General features: G+C 52.3%; 1 protein-coding gene across 2 annotated transcripts in view; it reads left to right on the plus strand.

Moving 5' to 3' along the window:
* The window catches only part of Fbln2 (fibulin 2), a 59,264-nt gene that overhangs the window by 517 nt on the left and 31,122 nt on the right, over nucleotides 1-27,625 (plus strand). For both annotated transcript variants that reach the window (XM_055617526.1, XM_055617527.1), the window contains exon 2: nucleotides 19,271-20,562. In XM_055617526.1, the coding sequence (XP_055473501.1) occupies nucleotides 19,284-20,562 (1,279 nt within the window). In that variant the 5' untranslated portion in view covers nucleotides 19,271-19,283. The remainder of the gene's footprint in view (nucleotides 1-19,270; nucleotides 20,563-27,625) is intronic.

The raw sequence follows: 27,625 nt of genomic DNA on the forward strand, positions 1-27,625 counted from the left end.
GTGTGTGTGTGTGTGTGTGTGTGTGTGTGTGTGTGTGTGTGTGTGAAAGTTTGGCCCAACACTGGTTAGTATGCCATGCTTATCTCCATCTGCTGTTTCATACACATCTCCCACACAGGCCTGTGTCTGACACAGACCTGAAGACAGAGGGGACCCCACACTCAGGTGCACAAACAGCATCACGGTCCCTAGTGCCTGTGGCTCGTCTGGTGAGTGAGAGCCCCAGCATAGGGAGAAGGAGGTGGCTGCTGCTGTTAGTCTTGGCTCACTCTTGTTGTGGCCTGGGCGCCTGGGGTCTCAGTCTTCAGGGGTGGGTGGGCTTGGCTCCTCCCCACCTCTTGTTTCTCTCCTCTCTCACCCCAGTCTCCTAGGCAAGGGTCTATCCCTTCTTCCTCTGCTCTCCTGAGATCTTGCCCATTTGCTTTGCGCTGATGGGCGCTTGGGTCAGTCAGAAGGTGGTCTGAGCCAGCAGGTGTTCTGTGACAGGCCAGAGAGACAAAGAGGATTTTTGTGATGTGGGTGGATGTTGCTCAGAGGGTGCTGAACCAGCCTTCCCCAGGAGAGCCTGGGCAACTTGAGTGGCAGCAGAGGGCTCCTTGGGCTTGGCACTGAGTGAAGCTGAGGCATATTTGTGATGGAATGACCGGAGCTCTGTGCCTCACTTCCCAGAGGTGCCAACTGTGTGTGTGCATGGTGCAAGACCCCCAAGAGGAAAGACAGGATGGGAGGTGTTGCCAAGGGCGGGTACCCCCTTGGCTTCCTGCCCACACCTCCATCTAGAATGTAGAATGCATCTGACTCCGAGGCGCAGACCTGTCAGCCCTGGCTGTGACTGGCTCTGCGTGTTTTGCTTGGCTTTCAATATGCTATTATTGTTTTTAAAAATCTAATTAGCTGCCAGCATTTACTAACTGGCAGCTTTCACAGAAAAGTCCGGATTTCCGTCTTTTCTTGAAAAATACAAGCTCGGGTGGCTAAGGATTCACATGCATTTGTGGTGTGCTTCAATCAGTGCTGCTTGCCTGCCTCTGTTAGGGATGGCCCAGACACACCTTTGCCTTCCTTCTGGGCTCCTTTGGAGACTTTTTCTGCCTGTGTCCCTTTGAATGCATTGCTTCCTCAAGGGTAAATCCAGGCTAGCTCTGGCAGGCCTTTAGCAAGCCTCCTGCCATTCAGTACCTCCATCACTACAGAGGTGGGAGTGTCCAGGGCTCAGATCTACAGGGATCCTTGCAGTTGGGTAGACTTTTTGTGCTGGTCTGTGGGGTGATGTCCTGGTGTCCCCACAGGTGGAACATCAGAGCTCCTGGTGGAACTGAGGTAGGCCTCACATAGCATTTTTCTTCTTCGGATCCTGAGAGCTACTCTGTGAAGCCATACTGGTTGATAGACAGAGAAGGGAGGCTCAGACAGAATTCAGCGAGCCAGGGAGAGTTTTCGCTCCCTGGAGCAAAGTTCTCTGACCTTCTAGCATTGAATTCTGAGAAAGGGAGACCCTGATGTCTGTGACTGTGAAGTTTCTGGAGTCTTGCTTATAGCACACAGTAGGTGCTCAATAAATGCTCCTGGCATGACTAAGGCAAGGAAAACTGCTCCTTGGGATTAGGGCAAAGCAGAACACAGGGTTTAGGAGTAAGATTAGACACAGCCTGGCCTACATAGCCCTTTGAGGTCTGATGATAATGACAGTTCCCTTTGCTGTGACTCCTATGGCCATCAAAGAGCTCACAAAGTCCAGGTAAATCTATGGCACCACTCAGGTGCATCCTCTTGGACATCTGGCCTTGGTGAGCATTTTTTACCCTGTATTCCCTGAGCTAGCCTTGGCAAATGAGACACCGCACAGAGAGGGACTCAGACTACCACGAAAGCCAAACTCAGGTTCCTGCAGGCAGCTGCTGAATGGATGGGTTAGGGTGTGGTGGCTACTTGTTATTCTAAGCTGAAATTTCTATGGTCTTCCATGCTTTTCCTCTGCATGTGGCTGATTGTAGGTATGCTAAGCGTCCCTGTGACATGTGGCTGCCTGTCCACAGCTCAGGAGACTCGAGGAGGGGAGCAATCATTCACTGGACTTTCCTTGGTGCTTCTTGGAGATTTCCTGCTAGGTAGATGGTCTAGAGCTAAGGCTTGGGCCTGTCTCTGCCCCTCCTTTTGTGGGCCTCAATCTTCTCTTTTGTACAGTAGAGATTTCTGGCGTTTTCCAGTGCTCCTGAGCTTTCAATGAGAAGGCGGAGGTGGGGATGGCAGTCTAGCATTTTGTCCTGGCTAGGTACACATGCGGAGCTCAGGGGAGCTCGGGAGGGTGAAGCAGATGCCATGCAGCTGATTTCCTAACTGGAGGGGTGGGGGTGGAGAATCAGACAGGAACATACTGTGGAAAGAGGGAAAGGCAGCCAGGCATATGCCCAGGTGGAGCATGTGTGCGCATGCACTATGTAGAGGGTTGTGCTAGACCTTACTCTGTAGCCTAGGCTTAGGGGCTCTTTGAGGAGGGATTTCTAAACTGAGATATGGGAGCAATGGTAACAGTTAGTACAAGGGGCCTAGGGTGAGATTCTCTTTGATGTCTGTGAAGGAGGAAATGGGAGGAGGTGGAGCTTTTGTGGGAAGGGGATGGTAGGGATAGAGAAGGTGTGGGGTGTGCAGCAGGGAGTTTGAATCCTGGAGGTTTTTTTGTTTGTTAGTTTGTTCTGTTTTGCTTTTTGAGACAGGATCTTGCTATGTAGTTCTGACTGGCTTCAACTCACTATGTAGACCAGGCTGGCCTGAATTCCCAGAGATCTGCCTGCCTCTACCTTCCTAGTGTTCCAATTAAAGGAGTGTGCTAACATGCCCCAGAGGTTCCTGGAAGTTTGAACCAGGAAGCCCTGAGATGCAGGTCCATGTAAAGATGCTCTGGACTCATCCCAGTTCCAGAGGCTTCACACCTCTTCAGAATGGCTCCATGTGGCCGCTGAGCCCTCCTCAGAGCCAGGCCTGAGAAAATACATGCAAATGAGGAGCCAGCCCTGCGGCGGGGGGTGGGGGTGGGGGAACGGACTCTCAGCTTTCCCTGACATGTGGCAGTCAAATGGAGGCCACCATAGTCTTTTGTAGCATACTATGCAACTGTAAAAATTAGAGGGCAGGTTATGTGGAAAGATCTAGAAGGTCTGCTGGAGGAAGAAAACGAGGAGCTGCCACTTGGGTAGCCATGCTGCTGTGTGTAAAATCAGAACACACATTCACACGGGCCTGCATGTGCAGCAGCCACTACCCAGAGAGGAAAGGTGTGAACTGTGCTCACCTGGGAGGGGGCAGTGCCAGAGAGGCATTCAGATTTCCCCCTGAATGCCTTATTATATTTGGGGTTTGGGGCCTTGTCAGTGTTGTCGGCTCAGGACATACAGGAGAGGCTGGGAGTGTTCTGCCAGTAGCAGAACCTGTGGTTAGCGTGCACGAGGCCCCGGGAGCCACCCCTAGTGACACAGAAAATAAACCTTCAAACTTGACACAAAGCTGAAAGCCATCAGTGAGTAGGTGTTCACTTGTGAGTGTTGGGTGATGACTGGGAGTTGCTGCACACATCCCTGTATTCATGACCTCGTTGAACAGACCGACTTTTCTCTGGAATGACCTGTGAAAGTTTCCACGGTGATTGCATTGTATGGTGCCAAAGTCATGCTTGGCAAAGTCCAGCCAGTGAGCAAAAGGAAACCCTTCCCCTTTCCGCCTCTCTCCCCCTCCTCCTCCCTCTTTACTCTTGCCTTCTTTCCTGGGCTGTGCACTCCTGTCTGGAATGGGCATTTGGCATTTAGATGGGAGCGTGTGTCCTCACTTGGTCCTAGGCACATAGCCCAGCTCAGGGGGCTGGCTCAGACCCCACTCTTGCATGAGAGAAGCTGGTGTGAAAAAAAATCCCTCTTGGCCTCTCATGAGGTTCACAGCTCCGCTGCCCAAATATTGTGCTTCTTCAGTCTTGCTGATCCACTCAGCATCTAAGCCTCGGTTTCCTTACTGTAAGGTGGGTATTGCAATCCTTCTCAGTTTTGTCAGAGAAGACACACCTTCATTCTGCCAGTGTTCCCAGGGCACCCACTGTGTGTGGAATGCTTCTGAGTGTTGAGGATAACACAGTGACCCATCACAGAGCTTGATTTGGTACGGGGGGGGGCAGATGGTACACAGGTCCCTTGTGCAAGGGGTGGATTAGGACGCCTAGGACAGGGACTGAGGGTAGGCTCAGCATTAGGGACCTCCGCCTAGGTGCTGCTGCCAGGAGAGACGTTCAGACAGAAGGCCTGTCAGGAACACGTGACCAGAACCAGCTGCAGGATGAGACCTGTTCTCACCCCATGACTGAGGGTTATGGAGGTGGACAGTCATGGAGTTGGGCGGCCCGGCCACTGGAGGTGCCACACTGAGGGGATCCCAATGGGTCAGGCAGAGCTCTAGATGAGATACAAGATCTCCATGGCTGTGGCCAGCAAGGCAAGCTGGAGGTGACATTGATGTTATCTCCTCCTTCCGCTAGGTTACCTCCTACCTCCTACTATAGTGAGAAGCTGGAGCTGCGACCAAGGTGGTCATGTTGGAAATGAAAAGTGATGAGACTCTGGGCTCAACTGAAGGTGGAGATGCTGGGATTCCTCCTGGATCAGACATAGAGTGAGGGAAAGGGGAAGCCGGCACAAGACCCAGGGGCCCCCTGATGATAGATCAGAATCTTTGTATCATTTGGGCCCACAGTGGTCCAGCTCCCTTCCTGAGGCCTGAAAGCTCCTGAAAGCTTCCAACAGGCTAGAACCTGGTGGCAGGGGTGAGGGGAGGCTCTGCATACTAAAAGGGTGGATGGAGACCGTAGGATGGGGGCCTCAGTGGGGGGCAGTGAAAACTGGTAGGCTGTGGCCACACTTAAGAATGGTTGAGAGTCTAGTGGGCATTTTGTGGGAAAGTCCAGGGAGGCGCTTGTTGGAGTTGGGCTCATGAGTTAGCTCCCCAAGATTCCTTGCCAAAGCAGATGCACAGAGGAGAGGAAGACAAGATGTCCTGTGGCAGTCTTGAGGGTCAAGGGATGCAGCACACACAGTGTAGGTACACGGTCAATCTGGAGGAGAATGCAGGCAGTTCAGAGGCCTCGGAATCTGACCCGTGAGGCAGCCAGGTTCAGCTGAGCCTCAGGGAGCTGGAGAGCTTCCTGGACAGGGTGGGACCACCATTTCTAGGGGGAAGAGAGAATAAGAGAGATGGGGACCCTGAGAAAGCCTGGCTTCTTTTGGTGAGTGGATCGATCATGAGAGGGAGGTAGATAGAACCTGGGCATGCAGACCCCCCCCCCCCCCCAGTTTTCAGCAAAAAGCCAGTGACAGGCATCTCAGAATACTCTGAACATGGGAGGGACAAGGCCAGAACTCTGAGGTGACAGGGCAGGTGGACTCAGACTCTGAGAAGGCATGATCTCTGGTGTCACACTAAGGAGGAAGAATGGGCGGGAGCCAGCTCTGTCCACCTCCAAGTCTTCAGTGGTGGGTGCTACCGGCTTGTCTTTTCCCAGGGTCTCTTGAGGCTCAGGCCGTGCGTCATTTACAGCCATTGTCTTCGAAGTTACTGTAACCTGGAAACAGTACAGAAATGCCTCTGCATGGGGGCTGATTGTTGCAGAGAAAGTGCAGGTCTAGGGGAAGGTTGCTTCCTTCCTCCGGGTGGGAGCCTGACTGTATTGTCCTTGGCCAGGGTTCCCACCCACGTCTTCCAGCTGATGAGGAAATGGTGCCACCCACCCGTACTGGGCAGAGGCCAAGGGGATGGTGGGAGCCTCTGGTGTGGGGGCTGGGGCACTGAGCACCATGTGCTGAATCCACAAGAGGACATTGCTTGAGGCGGACCTGGTTCCCACAGGTCTCTCATCCAACTGGGGTTCAGCAGGCTCACCCTGAGGTGGGGACAACCTTCCTGGCTCTGCTGACCCTTGGGTCCAAGGATGGCTTGCATGTGGGAAGAGGCTCTGGAGTATGAGGAGGGCCGGGCTGTATGTGGAATGTGTGGAAAAGGCCCCTCCCGGGGCTGATGGAGACAGAAGGATGGTCACAATATGTATGTCACCTCCCCCTGCCCTCCTCTCCACTGCAACACATGCTGGGCAGGTGAGCAGCACTGAATGGTGGCTTCTCTCTTGTCTGCTTTTTCACTCCTCTGGTTGCTGAGGTGTCATTGTCAAATTGATCTTTGGCCTTATGGTCCATGGTGCTTCCAGCGACCACTGTCCCCTACCTGTGACCCCTAGCCTGAATGTCCAGCCCTGACTTTTATCCAAGGGATCATCAGAAGATCTAGAAAGTTCTGATTTTAGTGTTCTCTCAGCCTGGAAACACATCAGAAAAGCATTGCTGTAGGGAACCTTTGGGACCCCTGAGCACCCTCCATTGCAAGTTCTCATGAGTCTGAGGTATATTCTGAGAACTGATTCTAAGGTCAGTGAGATGAGCCAGGGAGAGGTGTGTGTGTTTATGTGTGTGTGTATGTATAGAGATAGACAGACAGATAGACAGATAGATAGCCAGAACAGAGTGTAGTGCATGTGAAAAGGTAGGTAGCCAAAGGGGAGGTCCTCCTGAGCCCCAAGAATCAGTGCATCAGGACATGTGGTCCCAACACATAGATTGTTTTGTGAACTCAACCTGCCAATGTGCTCCAGTCTCCGACATGCACACACACATGTGCACACAAGAAAACACACAGGAACACATACCCACACTCACATGTACCCAAAGACAGACACTTCCTCCTTTTAAAAATGTATTTTTATTATTTTAATTATGTGTGTTCCTGTGTGCATGCGTGCGAGTGCAGTTGCCCTGGGAGGTCAGAGGCCAGAGGTGTCAGATCTGGGGTTACAGGCGGTTGTGACTCAGGCCTGATGTTGCCTGAGTTCTCTGGAAGAACACAGCAAGTGCACTTAACCACTGAGATATCCCCCGACTCTTTGATATACACAGACACACACTCATAGGCACTCACACACAGGTCCACATATAGGTTTCTGAAAACACTTATGCTCAGTCAGTGTACTTTCACACCCAGCACAGACTCCTACACTCAACGTAGGCTCTCTCCTTCCTCCCTCCCTCCTCCTGCCCACCCCCACAGAGTCACACACATTCACGTGGAAGACCCTCTTTGTTCCTGGGTTCCTTAGGCAGTACCTCTATCCTCTGCACGGCAGATGCCCAGGCTCCTCAGGTGATATCCCTGGTCCTCTGCAGTGAGTCACTGGGTTCTTCAGCCTCCGCACCACCTCCTAATCCTCACAGGGTTGCAGGGGATGGGTTCTCCTGCAGGGAAGAATATTGCTGGGACCCTGGGTCACCTGCTTTGAGTTGCCTAGCACCCACGGGTTTGATTTTGAGCCCCATCTTCAGTAGCACCCAGCTTGGTCCTGATTCCTCGTCTCTGCTTCCGCAGTGGTGTCTGACTGTCTTGGCAGGCGGAAGGTGGGGGGTAGTGTTTCTCAGACCCTTGGCCTGATGGTTGTACCACGGCTTGGACCAGATCTTGCTGGATTTTGCACTCCACCTGTATCTCTGGCAGTCTTGAGAAAAACCCTAATTCTAGGTCTGCGCCAATAAATTGTTGCTTGGCAAAGGCCCTTGGGAGTTGCAGAGAGGCCAGTTTCCCTCTCCCTTGGCTGGCTTCTCTGTCCACCTGTGTTGGCAGCTGAGGAAATGGGTGCAGAGATCCAGGCAGTCACCAAAGGACCCAGAAGGCTGTATGGTCTGGGCAGAGGGAGGCAGGACATATTGGGGAGAGGGTAATGGTTATGCCCCTCAGCTAGGGCTGGAAGGCTGGCTCTTACTCTGAAAAGGTGGGAAGTGGCCAGGTGAGGGGAGCCTGTCACATATACGTACATGACCCTGGAAAAGAAATAATCCTCAGGTTTCTCCCAAAAAAGGCCCCAAGAAAGAAGGAAAAACCTAAGCACAGAGGAAGCCAGGGCAGTTGAGAGCCTGACCCAGTCCTGGGGGGACTCCCTCTCCCCCACAGATGTGTGGGTGTAACACAGTTGGCTCTTTGGGCCTGCAATTTGTGGGAGCCATGCTGCCTCCAACCCCATCCTCCAAAAGCCACCTCTTTCTCTAGGAAGAGATGGGCTGGCCCTTCTCAGAGGCTTGGATTCTACAGTGTTGGATTTTTTTTCAGCTCTTGCCTGGCAGTGTGATGAGCCACACTGGCTTCCAGCCTTGCACGGCTTCTGGCGTCTGATGCCATAGTGCGGAGTGGGCAGCAAGGTCTTCTCTTCTACCGTCTGTGTCTGCTTTAGATTTCAGGGTTTTTCCTGGTTTTATAATGGGAGGAGGGGGAGACACATTCCAATTTCAAGGCCTGGAGCAATTTTTAAAACAATCTTTTAATAGGATGGAAATTTTGAGGGGCCCTGTCTGTGCTGTCTCACTCTGGCCTCTGTCAAAAGGCTTTCCATTTTATTTTACTTTCAGTCTCTAGTGAGGATAGTGGTGGTTCCATGCAGCAGGCAGGGGACTGAGCTCAGAGAGCCATAGCCTCCCACCTGGACACAAAGCAGGGGAGGTCACTCAGCTGGGATCTCTGCTGGGCCAGTCTGTCTCCAGGGCCTGAGCTCTGGTGATGGTCCCCAGGGCAGGGAGCTGTCTGAGGTGCTGGCCAGTGGTGGAGCCTTAGGCCTTGGTCTGTGCGGTGCTGGGGGAAATAAAGAACTTTGACTCAGGACTTCCCTTGCTCTGTGACGTCCATGGGCAAGCCTGGGTCTTTATCTTCATCCATACAGCCACTGTCCACTGGCCGGTGACTCCATTCATTCCATACTGATGCACCAACCACCACCTCCCCTATCCTCCATCTCCTCACCCACCCAGCCACTACCCACCTCTGTCTCCCACCTCCTCATCCACCCATTTGCCACCCACAAACTTACTGAGACACTCATGAATCTATCTACCTTGCCATTCTCTTGTCCTCACTTGCCAACAACACACCTGCCCAGTTCCCCATGATCTGTTCACTAGCATTCACTTACTTATTCTTTTTTTTTGATAAGTTCATGTATATATTCATATACCCACCCATCCAACTATTACCCATGTACCCACTTATTATCTACTTATCCATTCATCCATCTACCCACCTCCTCAGGCACTCAGCCACTTTCCCATCCATCCATCCATCCATCCATCCATCCATCCATCCATCCATCCATCTATCCATCCATCCAGTCACTCCTCCATGCATGTATGCATCCAACCATTCATCTATGTATCCATCCATGCATCCATCCATGCATCCATTTATCCACCTACCCAGTCACTCATCCATTCATCCGTACATCCATGTACCCATCCAGCCACTACCTATCTACCCACTCCCCCTTTAGCCACTTCCAAACTCTTTGGGCTTGGCCTTAAGCATGGGATGGGATTATGGGCTGCAAAAGCAGAGGAAAAATATCCCTGGTTGGGGTAATGCTAAGAGGAGGGTTTGGGAACCAGGGAGAATCTTCTAGTATGGTAGGAATTAGTTCTTAGAAGGACTCTAGAGGGAGACAGTTTGGGAGAGATGGATGGCTTGGAATAAGGATAAGAGCTCAAAAAGCGATCCTTGGAGTGTTTAATTTCAGCTGGGAGGCCAGGCAGAATTCTCTGTCTCCACAGAATATGTTTGTATGCCTGTTAAGACTTGGGAGCCAGTGACAGACTGATTGGAGTTAGCTTGAGTTAGCTCATTGCAAGGTTTGGCTTTTCAGTTAGCTTCAAGTGCAGAGTGGGCCCCAGTAGGTAGTCCAGAGGCTGTTCTTGGAAAGGGGGGTGTGCTGGGTAGTCTCCTCCATCCTTTGTGTCCCACAGAGGTTCAGTGTTTGCAGAGCCCGCCAGGAGGGATCAGTGGAGACAGCCCAGGTAGGCAGGACCTTCAGCTAGCCACAGGGAGGTCAAGGGTGCACAGTCGTAGGCTGGATGGAGCCCCAGGTATGAATGCTGAGATCAGCCTTGGCGCAGGCAAGCTCTTCTCACTGCTCCACCCTGGGACTGCTTCCGCTTTGTAGGCTAGTAACAGGGGAAGGCAAAGATGGAGCAGCCCAGAGCCAAAAGCAACATTTTCTTTTCTCGAAGGTTAATTAGGAGTGCTGGGTGTTAAGCTGTTTAATTTTTCACCTGCTTGTCCTGGTTATGAGACTAGCAGTTCATACCCATGAACCCAAGGGTCAGCCCTCACCCGACACTTGGCAGAATTCTATTCTTTTATTTCTTAGGGAGGAGTGGGAAGGGAGGGCGAAGCCTGACTGTTCCATTGAGAGTTTGTTTTTCCAACATTCTCATGACCTCACCCTGTTGAAGAAAAGCCCAGGGACTGGAGGGTGAGTGAGGAGCTGCCTGGTACCCCAAGTCCCACATGGGGCCAAGCGAACTTATCCAGGTTTTGTTTTTTTGTTTTGTTTTAAGACTTAGTTTATTGTTACATAGCCCAGGCTGGCAAATGCTTGGACTGCGGCATTCTTCCTGCCTCAGCTTCTCGAGTGGCTTGGACCATAGACGTGTGCCACCGTGCCTGGTTCTGAGGCACTGATTTGTTTCATGACTTGGATTTGGACTCAGCATTTCCCTCCTTCTATTCCCATGGTTTTGGGTGGGTGGGTGCCCCATCCCCTTTCACTCACTGTCTTCAGCCTTAACAACACTTTCTGGCCTGCCCCTTGCTCAAGTTCTGTGCCCAGTGGACCTCAGACCCTTCCCTGAGTCCCTCTGTACAGCCAGGCATGGTCTGTGACCAATCACACCATCCCGTGTTCTAACTTTGGGTCCCAGGAAAGGAAGGAAGTAGCACCTCAGATAGAAGCCATACTTGATGGTGGTTGGTAGTCGTGTGCGGCTTCACGTTCTTTCCCATTATTCCCCAGTTCCCTGCCCTCTTTCTTTTGTTACCTTTTTCTGAATGACTTGGTTCCTTTTCTTTTGAAAAATGTCTTATGGAGGAAAAGCACATGTACAAAATGTGCTTCAGTGTTGGGGTGGAGCAGGAGGGCAGAGCCGTGGGTGGCACCACTTCCATGAATCAAGAGGACATGGCTGTCACTGGAAGGCACTGTGGCTCTGCAGACCCTTCTTCCAGAGACTTGGCAACAGGGAGGCACGGCTCCTAGTTCTGCCTCCTGCCTCATTCTATAAATAGGGGTGTCCAGCCTTTTGCCATTGTCGCCTACAGTTGTGTGGGCTACATTCACAGATCTGCTGGAACCATGTGTCCTGCAGGCTGGAGGTTGGACATGCCCACTTGGCAGTCTAGGTTTTTCTAGATTTCCTGCTTTCTAGGACTGGGATTGTCCTCAGACTTTGGAAGGGGATGTGTGCATCTTCTCTGAATTCCAAGCATGCTATTATCCAGTGCCCTTACTCAGAGCAGTGCATGCCGAGGGCTCTGCCGAGCTTCCCACACACGAGACCTGTGTGACTGAGGTGTGCTTTCCATTGCTTCTCTCCCTTGTCACCTGACTGCCTGCATGCCACTCACAGTGTGCTAGACCAACTCAGGCTCTGGGGCCTTTGCATATGCATTTCCTCTGCCCATTGTCATCCCCCAGACCTTTGGATACCTGTGCGTGTGCGTGCTTGCATGCGTGCTTGTGCGCACGCACGCACGCAAGCACACACACACACACACACACACACACACACACACACACACGCACATTTTTCTTTTCTGAGTCTCAGTTGAAATGTCACCTCTTTGGCCTTCTTTGTCCTCTTTTACCAAGGGTGTGTCTAGTTCTCTGTCACAATGCCCAGACTGTATTACTGATTTCTTTCCTGCCTTTTTTCTACATTAGGTTATTAGTTCCATACGAGTCTCAGTCTCTCTCTCTCTCTCTCTCTCTCTCTCTCTCTCACATACACACATATCCATGCATACTCTATGTTTGTTTTCTGGTTGTTATTTTTTTTGTAGTAGTCATCTCACTATGTAGCCCAGGCTGGCTTTGAACTCATGATTTTGTGCACAGTTTCCAAAGTTCTGGGATGACAAAGTTCTAGGTGTGTCCTAGAGAGAGGACTACTGTTGTTCTTGTTCACTGTCCTGTATTGGCACCTGGCACAGGGCTGATGGGGGTGAGGTGGGGAGGTACTCTCTGATGGTGGGTCCTCATCAGTGAATTATAGTTAAATGAAATAGCTGTGTCTGGGCCTTGCAGCCTGCTATCTGGCAGTGTGTCTGTGCTGAGGAAGTCAAGTGAGTATGAACCTCACCAACTGCTAAGCTCCTGACTAATGGCTTGTGCCAAGAACAAGCTTATTTTCCCAGTGAACTAATGACTTCCTTTTATCAGATGAGGAGTGCCCGGGTCACCCTCTGATTTCCCTTTTGGCACTGGCTGCCAGGAAGCTTACTGCTTAGGGCAGGCTTCATGGGCAGTGCTTGCTTCCTGTCAGGTCTTCCCTGTCTCCTCGCTGTGACTTAATCACTCTCTTTTGGATTTTGGCTTAGGAGTGCATGTGTGAGGGTTGTTTTTTTTTTTTTTTTAATTTTGGTAAATATGCACATAACTTTTTGATCATTTTTGAGTGTGTGGTTCAGTGTCATTAAGAGGACCTACAGTGCTGTGCAGATGTCATCATTTCTGTCTCTAGACTCTAATCTTGAACAGAAGCTCTGGCCAGTCAATACTGGCTCCCTTCCTGTGTCCTGCACCCATCCTTGTGCATTCTGTCTGAGTCCGATTGCTTTATCTAGTTTTATAAATGGACTCTTTAGTGAGTGTCCATTTTGACCATCTTGTCATTGGGTATCATGTCCTCAAGGGGCATCTGCTTGTGCCAGAATGTCCTTGATGAAGCTGGTGGCATTCCATTCTTAGGATAAGTGGATTGTCTTTAATTGCCTCTCTGCCAGTGGGCGGCATGCAGTGGTGAGGGTGGGCATGTTGGATTAGTTTTAATAGACATGATCTTAGCTTTCTGGGCGTCAGGTGAACCCAGAATAATATGTGCATTAAAAGTAAGTTCTGGACAATTTTAGAACCAAGCCATTGTCAGTGATTTTGCTTCTGTATGTGTGTCTGTATGCCTCAGTGTGTGTGTGTTTGTGTGTGTGTGCATTTAGCTCTGTGTGTCTGTCTCTCTGTGTGTGTCTGTGTGTCTGTGTGTGTATGTATTCTGTGTGTCTTCGTGTGTGTGGGTCTGTGTGGGTCATGTGTTTGCTTTGTCTGTGTGTGCACTGTGTGTGGCTCTGCGTGACTACAGTTCCCTCTCACCTGGAGACCTTAGTTGTCAAGTGTTGGCTGCTAATGACTCACCTGTACCTTCTCCAGCTGCTTGTTCTGGGCTGGCAGGTGTTTCCTATCTTGGCATGCTGTAAGGTAGCTCTTCGCTGTCTTTGGTAGGCTAAGGGCTGAGCTCTGGGGCCCTTCCCCTTCAGGCTCCATTGGGGGCCTGGTGTACACTGAGCCTGAGACCCTAGTCCATCTCTTCTCTCCCTGTCCTTAGGAGCTCAGTCTGTCAAAGCACATACACATGTCCATATTCTAGACTTGAGGCCAGTGGGGGGACACGGGGCACATTTCTCAGCACTGAGGGTCTTGAGGAGCTGTAGGCTGTTGGTTGGATCTGAGGAGACTGACACGCTGAGGGTGACTAGTGGCTAGTCACAGTGGCTACTGAGTAGAGGGTAAAGAGGACAAAGTAGAAGAATTACCCTGAAGTTTAAGGCTATCCTGGTCTACACAGTGAGTTTCAGGCTATTCGGGGTGACATGGAGAGACAAAGGAGAAGCCCAAGTCTGTAGAATCATGACTGGGAGCTCTCAAATCTCACAGAGAGCTAGTGAGGCTAAGGTAGGCCAGGGCAGTTCAAGGCAGTGTGGACAGTTCGGTACCCTAACACTAAGTCCCATGGGTGGAGCTGTGTACAGACTGCTGGCTGCTGGCTTGTGTTGTCCTCTGGTTGGATGTAGGGATGGGTCTGGCAGCCTCAGGGTGGCTCCCTAGCCAGGTTGAACTGTTTCTGCCTAGCCAGTGAGAAGGGCTTGCATGTTTGCTTCCCTGCTATCAGCCCAGCTGTTTGTACTTGGAGGGCCAAATGCTTGAGAAGTGTTTAGGCATACAGCACCAGGCTGAGTCTTTTATCCAGAGCTGCTCATCCAGAGCAGGCTGCCGGTTAAAACAGGATTTCAGATACACAGCAAATGAATTTGTCCTAAAGATCGCAGGGGCGTACTTACCCTAAACTAATGTTCATGGCTGTTTTGAAATCCCTGGGTTTTTATTTCCTAGTTCTAGCAGGCCTCTTCTGGTCAGAATCAGAAAGCTGTCAGAACTGGAGAAGCAAAAGCCTCTCTTAGTATGGAACTGAGTCTCATGCAGAAATGCTTCCTTGTTGACGGTTTCCTCTTCCACAGCTTAATCATCTACGGCCAATTGTGGTCCAGAATGCCAAGTAGAAAATCTCAGAAATAAGCATCACAGGTTTGAAATGGTGTGAATTCTGGGGCAAGTGATGACATCTAGTGCCCTCCTGCCTGGGACCTGAGCCGCTCTGTCCAGAGGATCCATGCTGTGTTTGCTGCCCTCTGGCTAGTCACTTAGTAGGCTGTGGCATTGTTATGTGGTCTTTAAGTGGTCCTATGCTACTTAATCATGGCCACAAAGCACAGAAGTGCTGACAGAAGAGTTGACAGTGCTAATAGATATGGCAAAGAGAGGCATGAAGTGCTCTCTGAAGGGGAAGGAGGAAGGTTTGCAGTAAAGGAGGAAGGTGGCTTGCTGGTGAGGGTGCTTCCGTCTAAAGTACAGTGTGTGCAGGATTTGGAGGTGATTGAGGTCTCAGGCATCCCCCAGGGATCCAGGGTGCTTTCCTACAGGATAAGGGAGATTTCTGTGGACTGCTGCAGGGAGGTCATTGTTCTCAATGGGTCAGACCCCAGTTTTAAAATGGCAGCAATAGTATGCCTTCCGGGGGCCACTCTAGCATTCCAGTGCCCTGGCCAGCTCAGAGTCATGCAGCCGTGCGGAGGTTAACTTGTCAATCACTTCACTAGATGACTGTGGTTTGTGGAGGGTCGGGGAACAGTGAGGACACAAGGTGGAGCCGTGCCCAGTCACAGAAGAAGAAGTCTAAGCAATGTCCTGGTGCACTTGTGACTGCTATGTCAAAGACCTGTTCCTCTTGGGCATCCTGCTCACCCAGGGGCCTGTATGAGAAGGATGTGGAGAGGTGTCTTCATTGGGTGCCCTTGGAGAGGGGACTTTGCTGAGTGGGCCCCTACCTATAAGGACCGGTCCATGGTGAAGTCAAGGCATGCGTTTTCTAAAAATTTAAAAAAAAATTGTGTGTCCATGTGGTATATGTGTGTGCACATTTGTGAGTGTGCATGTGTATGGAGGCCGGAGGTCAGCAATGGGTGTCTTCCTCTCTCTCCACATTACTTTTTGAGGCACAGTCTCTCATTGAACCTGGAGCTCAGTGATTCAGCTGGGATGGCTGGCCAGCAAGCCCCAGGGATCCTCCTGTCTCCTCTTCTTCAGTGCTGGGGTTACAGGCATGTGTGGCTGCACCTAGATTCTTAGAGGGTGCTGGGGATCAAACTCAGGTCCTCGTGCTTGGGAAGCAAGCAAGGCTGGCCCAGTCCCCAGCTCCCTCAGTGCGTGTCCTTCTATTTCAGGAACACTCTTGCTTTGCACATGTTGGGCTGCCGCAGTGACTGTGTTTCTGTTCTCGTTTCTACCCTCCCACTTGGTGCTCCATTTTGAAGATACGCTTGGTCCTTGCTTTCCATCCTGTGGGGTGCATCAAGAGGTGCAGGCAGGACAAAAAGGGAGCAGTGGCCACCTGGGTCTGGAGGACAAGGGGCAACCAGGGGGAGCCAACAATGGCTATGACAGTAGGAGGGAGAGTGGGGAAACAGGAGCTGTGGCCATGGGGAAAGGAGAACTGCCACAGTATACCAGATGGAAAGAGGAAAACAAGCAAGGAGTGGACACCCCAGCCTTTCTGTCTCTCTCTTTGACTGGACAGAAAGCCGAAAGCCAAGATGGGGTCGCAGCAGAGTCCAGCCTCTCTGGCCCTGAGCAGCATATCTGGGGTCAGACAGCCAGATAGTGACTTTCACAGGAGCTCCATGAACTCACAGAGCAGCCCGGTGCTCCTTGAGTGTGGAGTGTGTGCCAGCTGTATGTGGTGCCTTGTAACGTGGTGGCTTCAGGACACACCGGATGGAGCTGTCCTCACATGGTGCTGCTCTAGCATATGTCTTATTTTTACCTCACCTCTGGAGGGTGGGGCTCACAGGGGAAACTGGGGGGGACCCTGGCTACAGGTGATTGAGCCCCTTACTCTGGTGCACATCATTTGTGAATGTAAAGAAGCCCTTGGAGGCTTGTGGAGTTCAAGGCAGGTTTGTGGAGGCTGGAGGCTGCTTGGATCTTCCTTCCTCTTTCTACTCTGTCAGCTTCTGGAAGGGTGGAGACTTAGTCAGTTGGGGTGAGCCCTCAGGGCTCCAAAGATCACTCAGATTCTGTAGTACCTGGCATAGGCACAGGCTCCCTCTTCCAGTGTCATTTTTATAGTATGCCACCTGCCTTCCCAAACCCTGCCTGGCCCAAATAGGACTTCACATCCCTCAGAATATCCATAGCCCTCCATCTGTGGCTTCCTCTTGGAGGCTTCCAAAACCCTTGCTCCTTTCCCCGCCTGACTAAATCCTGTCTGTCTACAAACTCCATGGACCCGATCTTCATGGTATCTGTCTGTTTTGTGCTGCTCTCAACACAGGGTGTGCACAGGGTCGTTGTCATGCCCCAGGCTGCTGGCAGACCACATGTCCCTCACTCACCCAGGGGAAGCCTACCTGCTTTGACCACTCTTTCCCTCCTCACCTGTTGCCAGCTCCTCCCAACTTCCCCCCTCCCCTCCACTGGAGTTCCTCATCTGCCTCCTGCTGCTCTTGCTTCAAGCTTGTGCTGTCCCGAGCCTGAAGCACTTCGCCTCCAGAAAGCTATCGAGTCTCAGTCAGATGCCACCTCCTGTCAGAAGCCTTCCCTGACTTCTCAAGACAGCAGACTTCTCAACCTGAGCCTTACCAACGTCTCTCTTTATTTACTGTTTTAAAGAGTGCCTGGCACAGGTGGGCACTTACCACCTCCCCCCAGGGCCTTCAGCTCTGGGAGCTCAGCCAGGTGGCTCATCTTACTGGCTGACAAACCCTGAGTCCCCGGACATACTTAGCATAGATTCCCAGTCAGCTGGTGGCCGCAGCTGGTGGAAATTAGCCTGCCATTATTTCATCGCTGCCTTCAGGGCTCAGGCCATGCTGACAGGCCATATTTACCCTGCCTGACTTGGAGGGAGCTGGGCGGCCCGAGCATGTCCATTCTCTGGAAAGCTCAGTGCTCTTTGAACTCCTCTTTCCCACCACAGACCTTCAAGAAGTTGCCATCTTCTTAGTGTTTGAAGTGAGAATTGGCTGTGGTGGTGCAGACCCATAACTACGGCCATGTTTAGGAGGCTGAGAAAGGAGGCTTCTCTTGCATTCAAGGACAGCTGTGACTACAGTGTGAGACCTGTCTCTAAATAAATAATACATAAAAGAATTTTAAAAAAAGGACAAATATTAAGGCCCAGAGACTATACTTGGCTGTATTTTCTAAAAGATAAAAAACAGGGCTGGGCTTGCCCGCTCAATAAGGTAGGCACAAGGACCTGGGTTCAATTCCTAGAGCCCATGTAATAATTCCAGGCTTGGTACCACGTCCCTGTAACTGTAGGTCTGAGGAGGCAGATGGGAGGAGCTCCTAGGGCTCACTGGCCAGCTAGTCTAACCTAACTGTCGAGTTCTAGCCCAGGGAGAGACCCTGTCTCAAAGGAGGGGGACAGCATTTTTGAGGATGAAATCTGAGGTTGTCTTTTGTCATAATACACATGTGTAACAGAAACACTCAAATGTATACACATGTGTACATATGTGTCCCCCAGAAACACACACACACACACACACACACACACACACACACACACACACAGGCAAATCCACATGTGTGCACACAGATGCACACAGGCAAACCACACATGCACATACATGTGCGCATCCACGTATACACACACACACACACACACACACACACACACACACGTGTGCATGCTCACATATCAAACAGGCGCTGTCAGAAAGAACTGATGGTGTGAGAGCATCCTTTCATGTGCTATCTAGGGAATGGCCTGACACTGAGTCACTGTGCCTTTGGGGACCTGTAACTTTTGTAGCAGTGAGGCTTGGTGGAAAAATGGCGTCTGAGCGGTTGTGGAAGACTTTGAGAAGAGCAGGAATGGGAGTGTGGAGGCTCCGGGCAGCATCCCTGATTGGCGGGGGGAATACTGCCAGTGCTGAGCATGGCTGGGGGGACTGGCCTCTTCTTGCCGGTAATGGAAGCCAGACAGGCTGTGTGTATGGAAGTGGCTCCCAGATCACCCTGGTGTCCCAGGGAAAGACAGAGAGGCATGGTGGAGAGATGGATAAGCTGAGCTTTAAGCAGGAAGGTGGGGGTGTGCCTTGGAGCAGCAGTGAGAGCTGGTCTTGGGGATAGATAGGACAGAGGCAGTGAGATGCTGTGAGGAGATGGCAGGAGCATCCCAGGTTGACCTGGAATTCCCAGGATCTTATGGGATGGATGAGCTTAAGCTCTGGAGTCTGAGGTCTGGGGGTGCAGTATACACAGAGTTAAATGGCTGTGTCATCCTGGAGGGGGCCTGTGCCTGCCCGGCACCCCTCACTACACCCCCTGACTAGCAGCCGTGTCTGGGAGTGCATCCAAGTGTTTTGGGGGAAGAAAACTGTTCTGCTATGTGCAGATTTGGAAATGGGAGTATGTGTGCAGGATGACCTATGAGTGTGTCTGGGTGACTGGGCAGGGTGAGGTCACAGTGACAGACTGAACGAGCATGCACTCATGCGCACTCCCTTACCTTTACCTGAGCGTGTGTATGCGAGAGAGACTGGGCTAGATGACTCAGAGGGCTGAAGTCACCCAGAGTATACAGATGTAGAGCCACATTGCTTCAGCATCCGTGGCACCTGAGTGACACACGCTCCCATTCCTGCCTCTTCCCTGCATGTGCATTTCTGTGTATGAGAGAGAGCAGGACTGAGGGATGCCTGAGGGTAGAAGGGCATGCCTAGAGGTAGAGATGGCTGTGTGCTGTGTGTACACATGCCGGGGTGTGCCCCTCCTCCCTCTCCGTGTGTGTCCTTGGTGTGACAGACTTTCTTCCTATCTTCCTAGGGCCTCTAGAGACATGATGCTGCTCCAGGAGCCCGCGGCAGTGTGGCTGGCACTGGCTCTGGTCACGACCCTGACTCCGAGCCCAGGCATGGCAGTGCCGTGGCAGGACTGCACAGGTGCCAAGTGTCCACCGCTGGAGAACTGCATCGAGGAGGCACTGGAGCCAGGAGCCTGCTGTGCTACCTGTGTGCAGCAGGGCTGTGCCTGCGAAGGCTACCAGTACTACGACTGCGTACAGGGAGGCTTTGTGGATGGCCGTGTGCCAGCTGGCCAGTCCTACTTCGTGGACTTTGGCAGCACCGAGTGCTCCTGCCCTCCAGGCGGTGGCAAGATCAGCTGTCAGTTTATGCTGTGCCCCGAGCTGCCACCCAACTGCATTGAGGCCATGGTGGTAGCTGACAGCTGCCCACAGTGTGGCCAGGTGGGCTGTGTCCACACTGGCCGGAAGTACCCCGCCGGCCACACCGTCCACCTCTCACCCTGCCAGGCCTGCCACTGTCCTGATGCTGGTGGTGAGCTCATTTGCTACCAGCTTCCTGGTTGTAATGGGAACTTCTCAGATGCTGAGGAGGGTGACTCTGGGCGGCAGTATGAAGACCCCTACAGCTATGACCAGGAGGTGGCCGAGGCAGAAACCACTGTGGCCATGGTGAGTGAGGTTCAGGCAGGTGCAGAGGGCCCCCCTGCTTCTCTGGGAGGTGGGAATCTACCACCGTCATCCATTCGAGCAACCCTCTGGCCAGCTGCCCTCCCCAGACCCACGGCAGCTGCTGCCCTGGGTCCCCCAGCCCCTGTGCAAGCCAAAGCCAGAAGAGTGACAGAGGACATGGATGAGGAAGAGGAGGAAGACGTGGAAGAGATAGTGGTCACTGAGCCACCAGCAGCAGGTGGTCCTGGGAGGCTGGACAGCTTGCCCACGATATCCCCAGCCAGACCTGGTCTCCCTGTCCAGGAAAAGGAGGCTGAAGCCAGGGCAGGGCCTGAAGAAAACCTTATTCCTGATGCCCAGGCCACTCCTCGCAGTGCTGTGCAGGAGGGTGCTGTACCCCTGCCTAGATCGGGCCTGGCTGGTCTCAGCCCATCTCTGGCCACAGACAGCCCTCGTGAGGACCCAGAGCAGTCCAGCAGTCATCCCACTCTATCCACACTGCCGCCTGACAGAGCCCAGGTCTCACCTTCCCCAGAGATGCCTAAAGAAATACCCCAGCGTCCGCAGTTGCTACCTCGATCCCGAACAGAAGAGGACACAGACCCCAATTCAGTACATTCTGTCCCCAGAGGTGATCCTGATGGTAAGGCCCTTTCTGGTGTTCCTGGTAGGGCCACTGAGTCTGGAAGGAACGGTCGCTGCCTATGGGCTCCTCGCAGCTTCCATCTCTCAGGACTGAGACAAAGTGGGATGGCTTGGTGGAGGTTCCCATGGCAGCTCTCTTGAAGGCCTAAGACAGAGTGGCACGAGCCAGGGGAGGTCTCAGCAGCTGCCCTTTCATAGACCTGGGACAGAGGGGTACAGAGACGTTCTTGTTCTTGGAGGCACAGGGTTCCTGGTGGGCTCTGGCTGAGGGCATAGAAGGTTTTCTTCATCAGAGGAGAGCCCAATCCTGCTGACTGGAGTCCAGGGGTGTCTTAGTGGGAATTACAGAGCTCTGCAGACCTGATCAGCGGCCCTTGAATGTCCTACAGAGGCCCAGCTGGTGGCACAACACGTTCTGTTGTGGCTCTAACTGCTGCTCTTTCCGGCAGGAGCCTGGTTGACGTGTCAGCTCTTTTTTCTCGGTGCCACTACAGTGGCTTACAGCTTAAACAAAGTAGAAGCTAAGGTCCCTATGGTGACCACATGCTGCCCAGTGGCCTTCTAACCTCTTCTGACCCCTCACACTTCCCCATGGTCAGCTCAGGCCCACTGGGTTCTTGGCCATGCAGCCTCTGGCCCAGAGACCTTTGCATTTGCCACAACCTCTGCTTAAGATGCTCTGACAGGTATCTGGATGACTTGGTCCTTTGCACTGTGCCAGGCCAACTTCTCAGGGTGCCTTCTCTGCCACCTGCCTTCCTTCTTGCAGCTTTGATCTCTCTCAGCCACTGCTGACATTATAAACAGAATTACTTGGGTCCTTGCTTATTGTTTTCTGATATTTAGCGTTACACAAGCCAGGTTTGGTGCTGAGCCCTAGAGCCGTGGTTTTACCTGCATACATTTGGCATTTTATAAGTGTTGGGTGATGGATGGAACCAATGGGAGACCCCTGTTTACCTCCTCTCTTCCTCATTCTTCACCCTAGTTGACTCATTGTCTCCCTGAGCACCCGATCTCTCTGCTGTTCTCAGCATTTGCTTACATTGGTTCAAGCTCAGGCAGCACCTTCCTCAGGAAGTCTTCCCTGAAGTCTCATCTCCCTTCAACCCACCAACTCTCCCTGTGATACCACCTGGGAAATTGTATGCTTTCTAGAAGCTTCTCTCTACAGCCAGAGCCTCTGTCTTGTTCAGTCCTGTACTTTTCACGCTACACATCCTTGTTAGGAGTTATCTGTGAGCAGGTAGGTCCCAGCGGCCCTGGAAAGGCAAGAGTGGACGGGTGTGGCTCTGGGTTCCCGGCTTTGAGAGTTCTAAGGGAGGGGTCTGGGAAGGCTTTCAGGCAGAGTGGATGTGAGAGGTCCTGAGGTATTCACATTGTGACCATGTTCCTATCCTGTTGCCCCCAGCTGTGAGTGGGCTTTTTATCTACTAAGTGTCTGCCTGTCTGTGAGAGCTCCCATGGTACTTGCTGGTCACAGGGTGTGTTTGGAACATGTATATGGGCAGCACGGGTGCTATTGGGGGCTGTGAGGCTTCCTCATTCTACACGAAGCTCTGCCTTCAGCTTGCTTTCCTTCCTGTGACTCCCTGCCACCAGCCTGCTAGGGAGGTGTGGCTATGGGGGAGGCCTGTGACTGACTGACTGGGACTGGGGCCCCAGTTGTTCTCCACCCAGCCCTGAGTCTGGAATTGCAGGGGGCAGGGAAGGTCTAATGGAGTGCACGTGTGTGGGAGGGCTCAGTGCCCTTGGCCTGCAGCCTCTGGGTTTCCAGAATAGAAACAGCCCTGGCTTCCCCAGCTTCTTGTTGCCAGTGGCTCTGTGGGAACTGGGACAGCTTTGCTAACCTGGTGGGTCTTTGTGCCTGGCCTTCTCAGCTGTGTTTGAGCTGTGGCATTGATGAAGGGCGATGGAGGCTACCCTCATCTACCGCAGGGGCCTAGCTCAGGCAAAGGCGGGGAAGGCTATAGTAAGCAGGGCCAGGATGTCACTGAAGCGTTAGTTGGAGAGGGTTCTCAGACATTGGCCTCTCTCTCAGTCTTTGGTGGAGCTCACCATCACTACCAGCTCATGTGCTGACTCCATGACCATGGGCAAATGGCTTGGCCCTTTATGCCTCAGTTCCTCCATCTGCAGACAACCTAGAAGCCCTGCTTTAGGGCTGATTTGAGGCTGCAGTGAGCTCATTTGTGGCTGTGCTTGGCATGAGCTGAGTGCTCACCAAGGATTAGGAGATGGTACTGATTTTACTCCCATCTGTTCTGCCACAGGTTTCTTCTTCAGCAGGCATTTATAGGGCCCTGTCTATGGCAGGAGCTGTGCTAGGGAACAAGGTGGGCTGCTCCCTTGGAGGCCTAACAGAGTGGAGTGCATTAAGCAGATAAAGCATGGGCATGCAGCTGGTGAGGGTGGGTGATAGCAGGATATATGGATGGGGCTCTTGATGGCCTGCCAAGCATCTGAGGAAAGCGGAGTCTGAAACACAGGGTCTCCAGGCTGCTATTGGAGGGAAGTTTGGGGGCCATGGATTGGGGAGACGTTAGAGAGAGGGCTTTGCCTTACTCTCTTACTTACTTAGTGAGCCCCTGGGCTCACTAAGAGACAGACCGGAAATGACCCCAGCCCTGTTGCCATGGCAGCCCTGGGGCCTGGAGAAGGTGGTTTCCATCCATCGTCCAGTCCTAACTGGGGCGGGGGTCCTGCCTGGGAGTCAGAATTGTACCAGGGATCCCCACTGCCTCAGCTGGGCTGTTTCTGCCTCTGAGCATGTCCAGATGTTCTAAATGGAAGCCATATGCCTGCCTCTCCAGGCCATGGAGAGGGGCTCTGAAGTCTGTTTCTCAGGGGACTTTGGTAGGGTGTTGTCTTATAGCAGAGGGAGCCTCAAAAACAGCAAGAGGTGGCCCTGACATTGAGGAAGTCCTGACTTTGAAAACAGGCAGGAAGGAGCCACTTCCTTTGGGCCTCACTCTGCAGGGCAGGTGTCTATACACTGACCCTCAAGTTCAGATGTCAGCTTTTCTGTCCCAGACCCCACCTTCTGGCCACTCAGTGATTATTGAATCCCTCCATCCCCATCAAAGCCTAGAGAGCTCAACCTTCTGGCTTATGGACGAAGTGATAGGAAAGGACAGAATCAGAACCATTTTGAAGTCTGCATTGCTTTGTCCAGAAGGTGATCTGCTTCTGAGACCAGATCATTTTCCCTGAGGCAGATGCGGAACTGGGCAAAATCTGTGTCTCTGCCCTGGGAGAGCTCTGGATGACCTGGGTTGCTGGTCACAGGCTCAGTGGTGACAGGTGTGAAGGCCTCAGTGAGGAGAAGCTGGGGGAGGTGGCAGTGCCCTGTGCCCATCTGGGGTTCCGGGGCTCTGACTTCCCTTGTGAGTAGGGAGACGTGCTGGAGGCAGTAGCCTGTGTTAGTTAGCATTGTGGCCACTGGAGGGCTGTGAGAGGAGGGGCTCCAGGCAGGGGGAGTGGTTATAAAGTCTCCCAAAGCTAGCTGGAATGGAATTTGGTTAACAGGAGACCCTGTGAGGCACAGGCAGGAGCCAAACTCAGGGCACCACACCTATTCTATGATGCAGATCTAGGGCCCAGAGCCAGGCTCCGTGGTGCAGAGCTATATGGGAGGCTGGGGCAGTAGGACAGCAAGACCAGGGCCAGCCAGGGCAATGTATTGAGACCCTGTCTCAAAAGGAGGAGCTGACAATAAAATAACATGGGTTGTAGCTTAGTGGAAGAGTCCTGCCTGGCATGTGCGAGGCCCTGTCTAATCCTTAGCCTTCCACTTATAGAGGTTTGGGCCTATCTTAGCCCATAGTGGATTTAAACCTTGTGTCTGGGAGTCACAAGGATGGAGGGCTGTGTTTGAGTTGTTCCTTGAAGGAACTTGGGGCTCTGCTGATCCCAGTCCTCCCTATTATGAGTTCATAGGGCCTGGGCATATGAAGTGCCAGGGCCGCTGGCGGCGGTGGCGGTGGTGGTGCTGGAAGCAAACTGGGGCTTGTTACTTGGCGTCCATGTTTGAAGCTTGGAGTGACAGTTCTGGGAGGCAGCATGGAGTGGGAAACTGTCCTTCCGGGTCAGGGGGCTTTTCTGGAGGTCATAGCAGAGATGGTGGCAGGTAGACCCTGCCTCCCTGTGGGCAGAGTGGGCTCCAGATCCCGTGAAGGACTCACGTATAGCTTGTCGGGGTTTCCTAGGCTCTATCCTCCCTATAGGCGCTTGTTATATTTTATGGTTGTCCCCACAGTGAGGATCTGAAACCAAGGCTGGGCCTTTGGTGGGTTTCTTTAATTGATTTGTTTTGTTTTGAGACAGACTTTCACTATGTAACCCAGTCTGGCTCCAAACTTGCCATCCTCCTGCCTCAGTTTCCCAAGTTCTGGGATTATAGGTATTTGCTTTCTGTAGCTGTGATGAACACCATGATGAAAAACAGCCTGGAGAGGAAAGGGTTTATCTGACTTACACTTGGAGGTCACAGTACATCACTGAGGGAAGTCAGGGTAGGAACTTACAGAGACACTACAAAGGAACACTTTCTGTTGGCTCAATCTCAGACACATGCTCAGCTACCTTTCTTATGTAATCCAGGCCCACCTGCCTAGGGATGGCACTGCCCACACTGGACTGGGCCCTCCCACATCAGCCGTCAATCAAATTAATCTCCCTCAGACAGGGCCTCAGGCTGATCTGATCAACTGATATTCCCTCTTCCCAGGTAACTCTAGGTTATGTCAGGTTGACAGTACAAAGTACCCAGCACGCACATGCCTCAACATGCCTGGGGGAAGAAGGCCAGGGGATCCAAGTTTCTCTAAATTTTCTGTCGTCTCCATAAGTGGAATGTCCTCATGATGTCTCCCAGGGCTGTCATGCCACAGGGACCAGGTCTCTACATTTTGTGTTTCTTTAATGTCTTTCATTAAAAGCAGATTTATTGAGATCCTATTTACAACCATAAAACCACGTTCCATCCCCTGCATTTGAAGGCATAGTTAGGTGGCTTTTAACATATTCACCGTTATGCAAAAATCATCTAAATCTAATTCCAGGATGTTCTCATCATGGTAGAGACACCAGGTCCTGCCCCAGCTGCTTTCTCAGCCTGTGGCTGCTGCTCACCCCCCTTCTGCCTATGGAAGTGTGGATTCCAGATGGTCTAGAGTAACCAGGAACCTCTCTACCAGGCTCCCAGGCTACGTGCCACCTCCAGAGCCATGGGGTTGCCTCTCTGCCATTCTCTTGAGCCACACTTCTGTGGGTTCTTCACAGATGTCCTCCCTGTCCCACATGGCCTGGCCTTCACTCTGCATGGCCTGGTTTCCGCTTTGCCTGGTCTGGTCCTTGATCCCCATGGTCTTGTCTCTGCTCTGTGATCTCATCTCTGCTCTATTGTCCTGTGTCTGCTCCCCTTTGGCCCACATGGACTGGTCTGTGCTCCGTGGTTTCTCATCCTCCATTGGTTTGCTCCAGCCTAGCCTAACCCAAAGCTGGAGTGCACAGCGGTCCTTGTGCGCAAGCCCAGCACTGGCAACATTGCTGCTTTTGATGCTCTCCATAGCTGGCTCTGTCAGGATGCTGACGCAGGCCCAGTGACCTCATGAGAGCTGCTGCAAAGTCCTCACCAGGTCCTGAGGAATGAGGAAAGGTGGGAGAGTGGGTGAGGAATCTCTCCACCCCTGAGCGTCAGCCCTCAGCCCGGGGGCAGCAGCTTTGTGGTGGGTTATTATATTTGTTCCCCACAATAAAAGCATTTCCCTACGATCCCCACAAGGACAGAGGATGTGTTACTGGTCTTGCCGTATGGTCCTGCTGGGAGGCTTTCCAGCTTAGAGATTCAGCTTTCTCTCATTGTATAACCTTCAGGTAAATCACTTGGCTAGCCTGTAAAAGGGGTTTATAGCGGCCTTCCTGCTCTCCTTCATCTGCCACTGGAAGGCAGCATTGACTGCACTCTGCGGGACTCTGTAGGGCCCTTATCCCCAAGACCACACAGCGCTTCCAGGCTTGGTGGGCCGTTACACTGGGAAAGAGCCTAGTTTGACTCTCAAAGTGGATTCCAGCTTCTGTTCCTCCTGGCTGTGTGACCTCAGGCAAGTGGCTGACCATCTCTGAGCCTCAGTTCTGTATCTTGAAAGATGTAGGAAGTCCTGTTAAGGCTACTGGTACAATGCGGGCCAGCTCAGAGTGGCTGCCCAGAGCTTGGTGCATTCCCTGACTTCCCTGCGGAGGGGTTGTTGTGCTCCGGGAGCACAAGGAGGGTGGATTTGTGCTTTTGTTTGAATAGATCGGTGTCTGTTTCTGCTGCTCAGAAGCCCGTTCCTCTGGCGGCAGAGCCGAGAGCCAGGCCTGCTGAGCTTGGGTCAGGGTTTTTAGCTGCTCACTTCCTGCCCCACCCATGTGTTTGTCATTCCATCTGCCTCCAGATGTGCAGCTCAGTGCCCCTCCCTATTCTGTGCTCCCCTTCCAGCTGAGTGTTCCTCCCTGCCTGTCCCTTGCACTGTACTCCCCTGACACAGCCTTGCCAACTGTGTGGAAATGCCCAGACTCCTTTCTACCTATAGTGTTGCCTGGCTGTGATGTGACATCCCATCACCAAGGGCAGGCAGGTGGATTATGTTTCAGGTGCTGGATTCAACACTGGCTAAATAGGGAATCTATTCATTTTATGAGACACCCTCAGGGGTTTGCCCTCATTATACCCATTTTATAGATGGACAACTGAGACCCAGGGAGGTTAAGGGAACTGTCCAAGGTCCCAAGGCCAACGGAGTAGAGAAATGTGCTTACTACTCACTTGGCCTTTTTTTCTTGGTGCTTCCTAGCCCTGTATGCTATCCTCCTGAGTGCCCAACTATACTATGCAAGCAAATCTGTCCCCGTGGTCTAAATGGAGGCTCTGGAACTATCTATTACAGGGCACTGGCCGCACTGGGCAGAGCAGTGCTTGCATAGCTGCAGGCTGCAGCTTCTTTTCTTGACCCCTGGCCTGGGCCTCTTTACAGAATGAAGTCCAGGGTCCAGAAGATCAGATTCCCTAGGGTGTAGGT

The sequence above is a fragment of the Psammomys obesus genome, unplaced genomic scaffold (assembly GCF_907164565.1).
Source record: "Psammomys obesus unplaced genomic scaffold, mPsaObe1.curated_primary_1811, whole genome shotgun sequence".
Taxonomy (NCBI): Eukaryota; Metazoa; Chordata; class Mammalia; order Rodentia; family Muridae; genus Psammomys; species Psammomys obesus.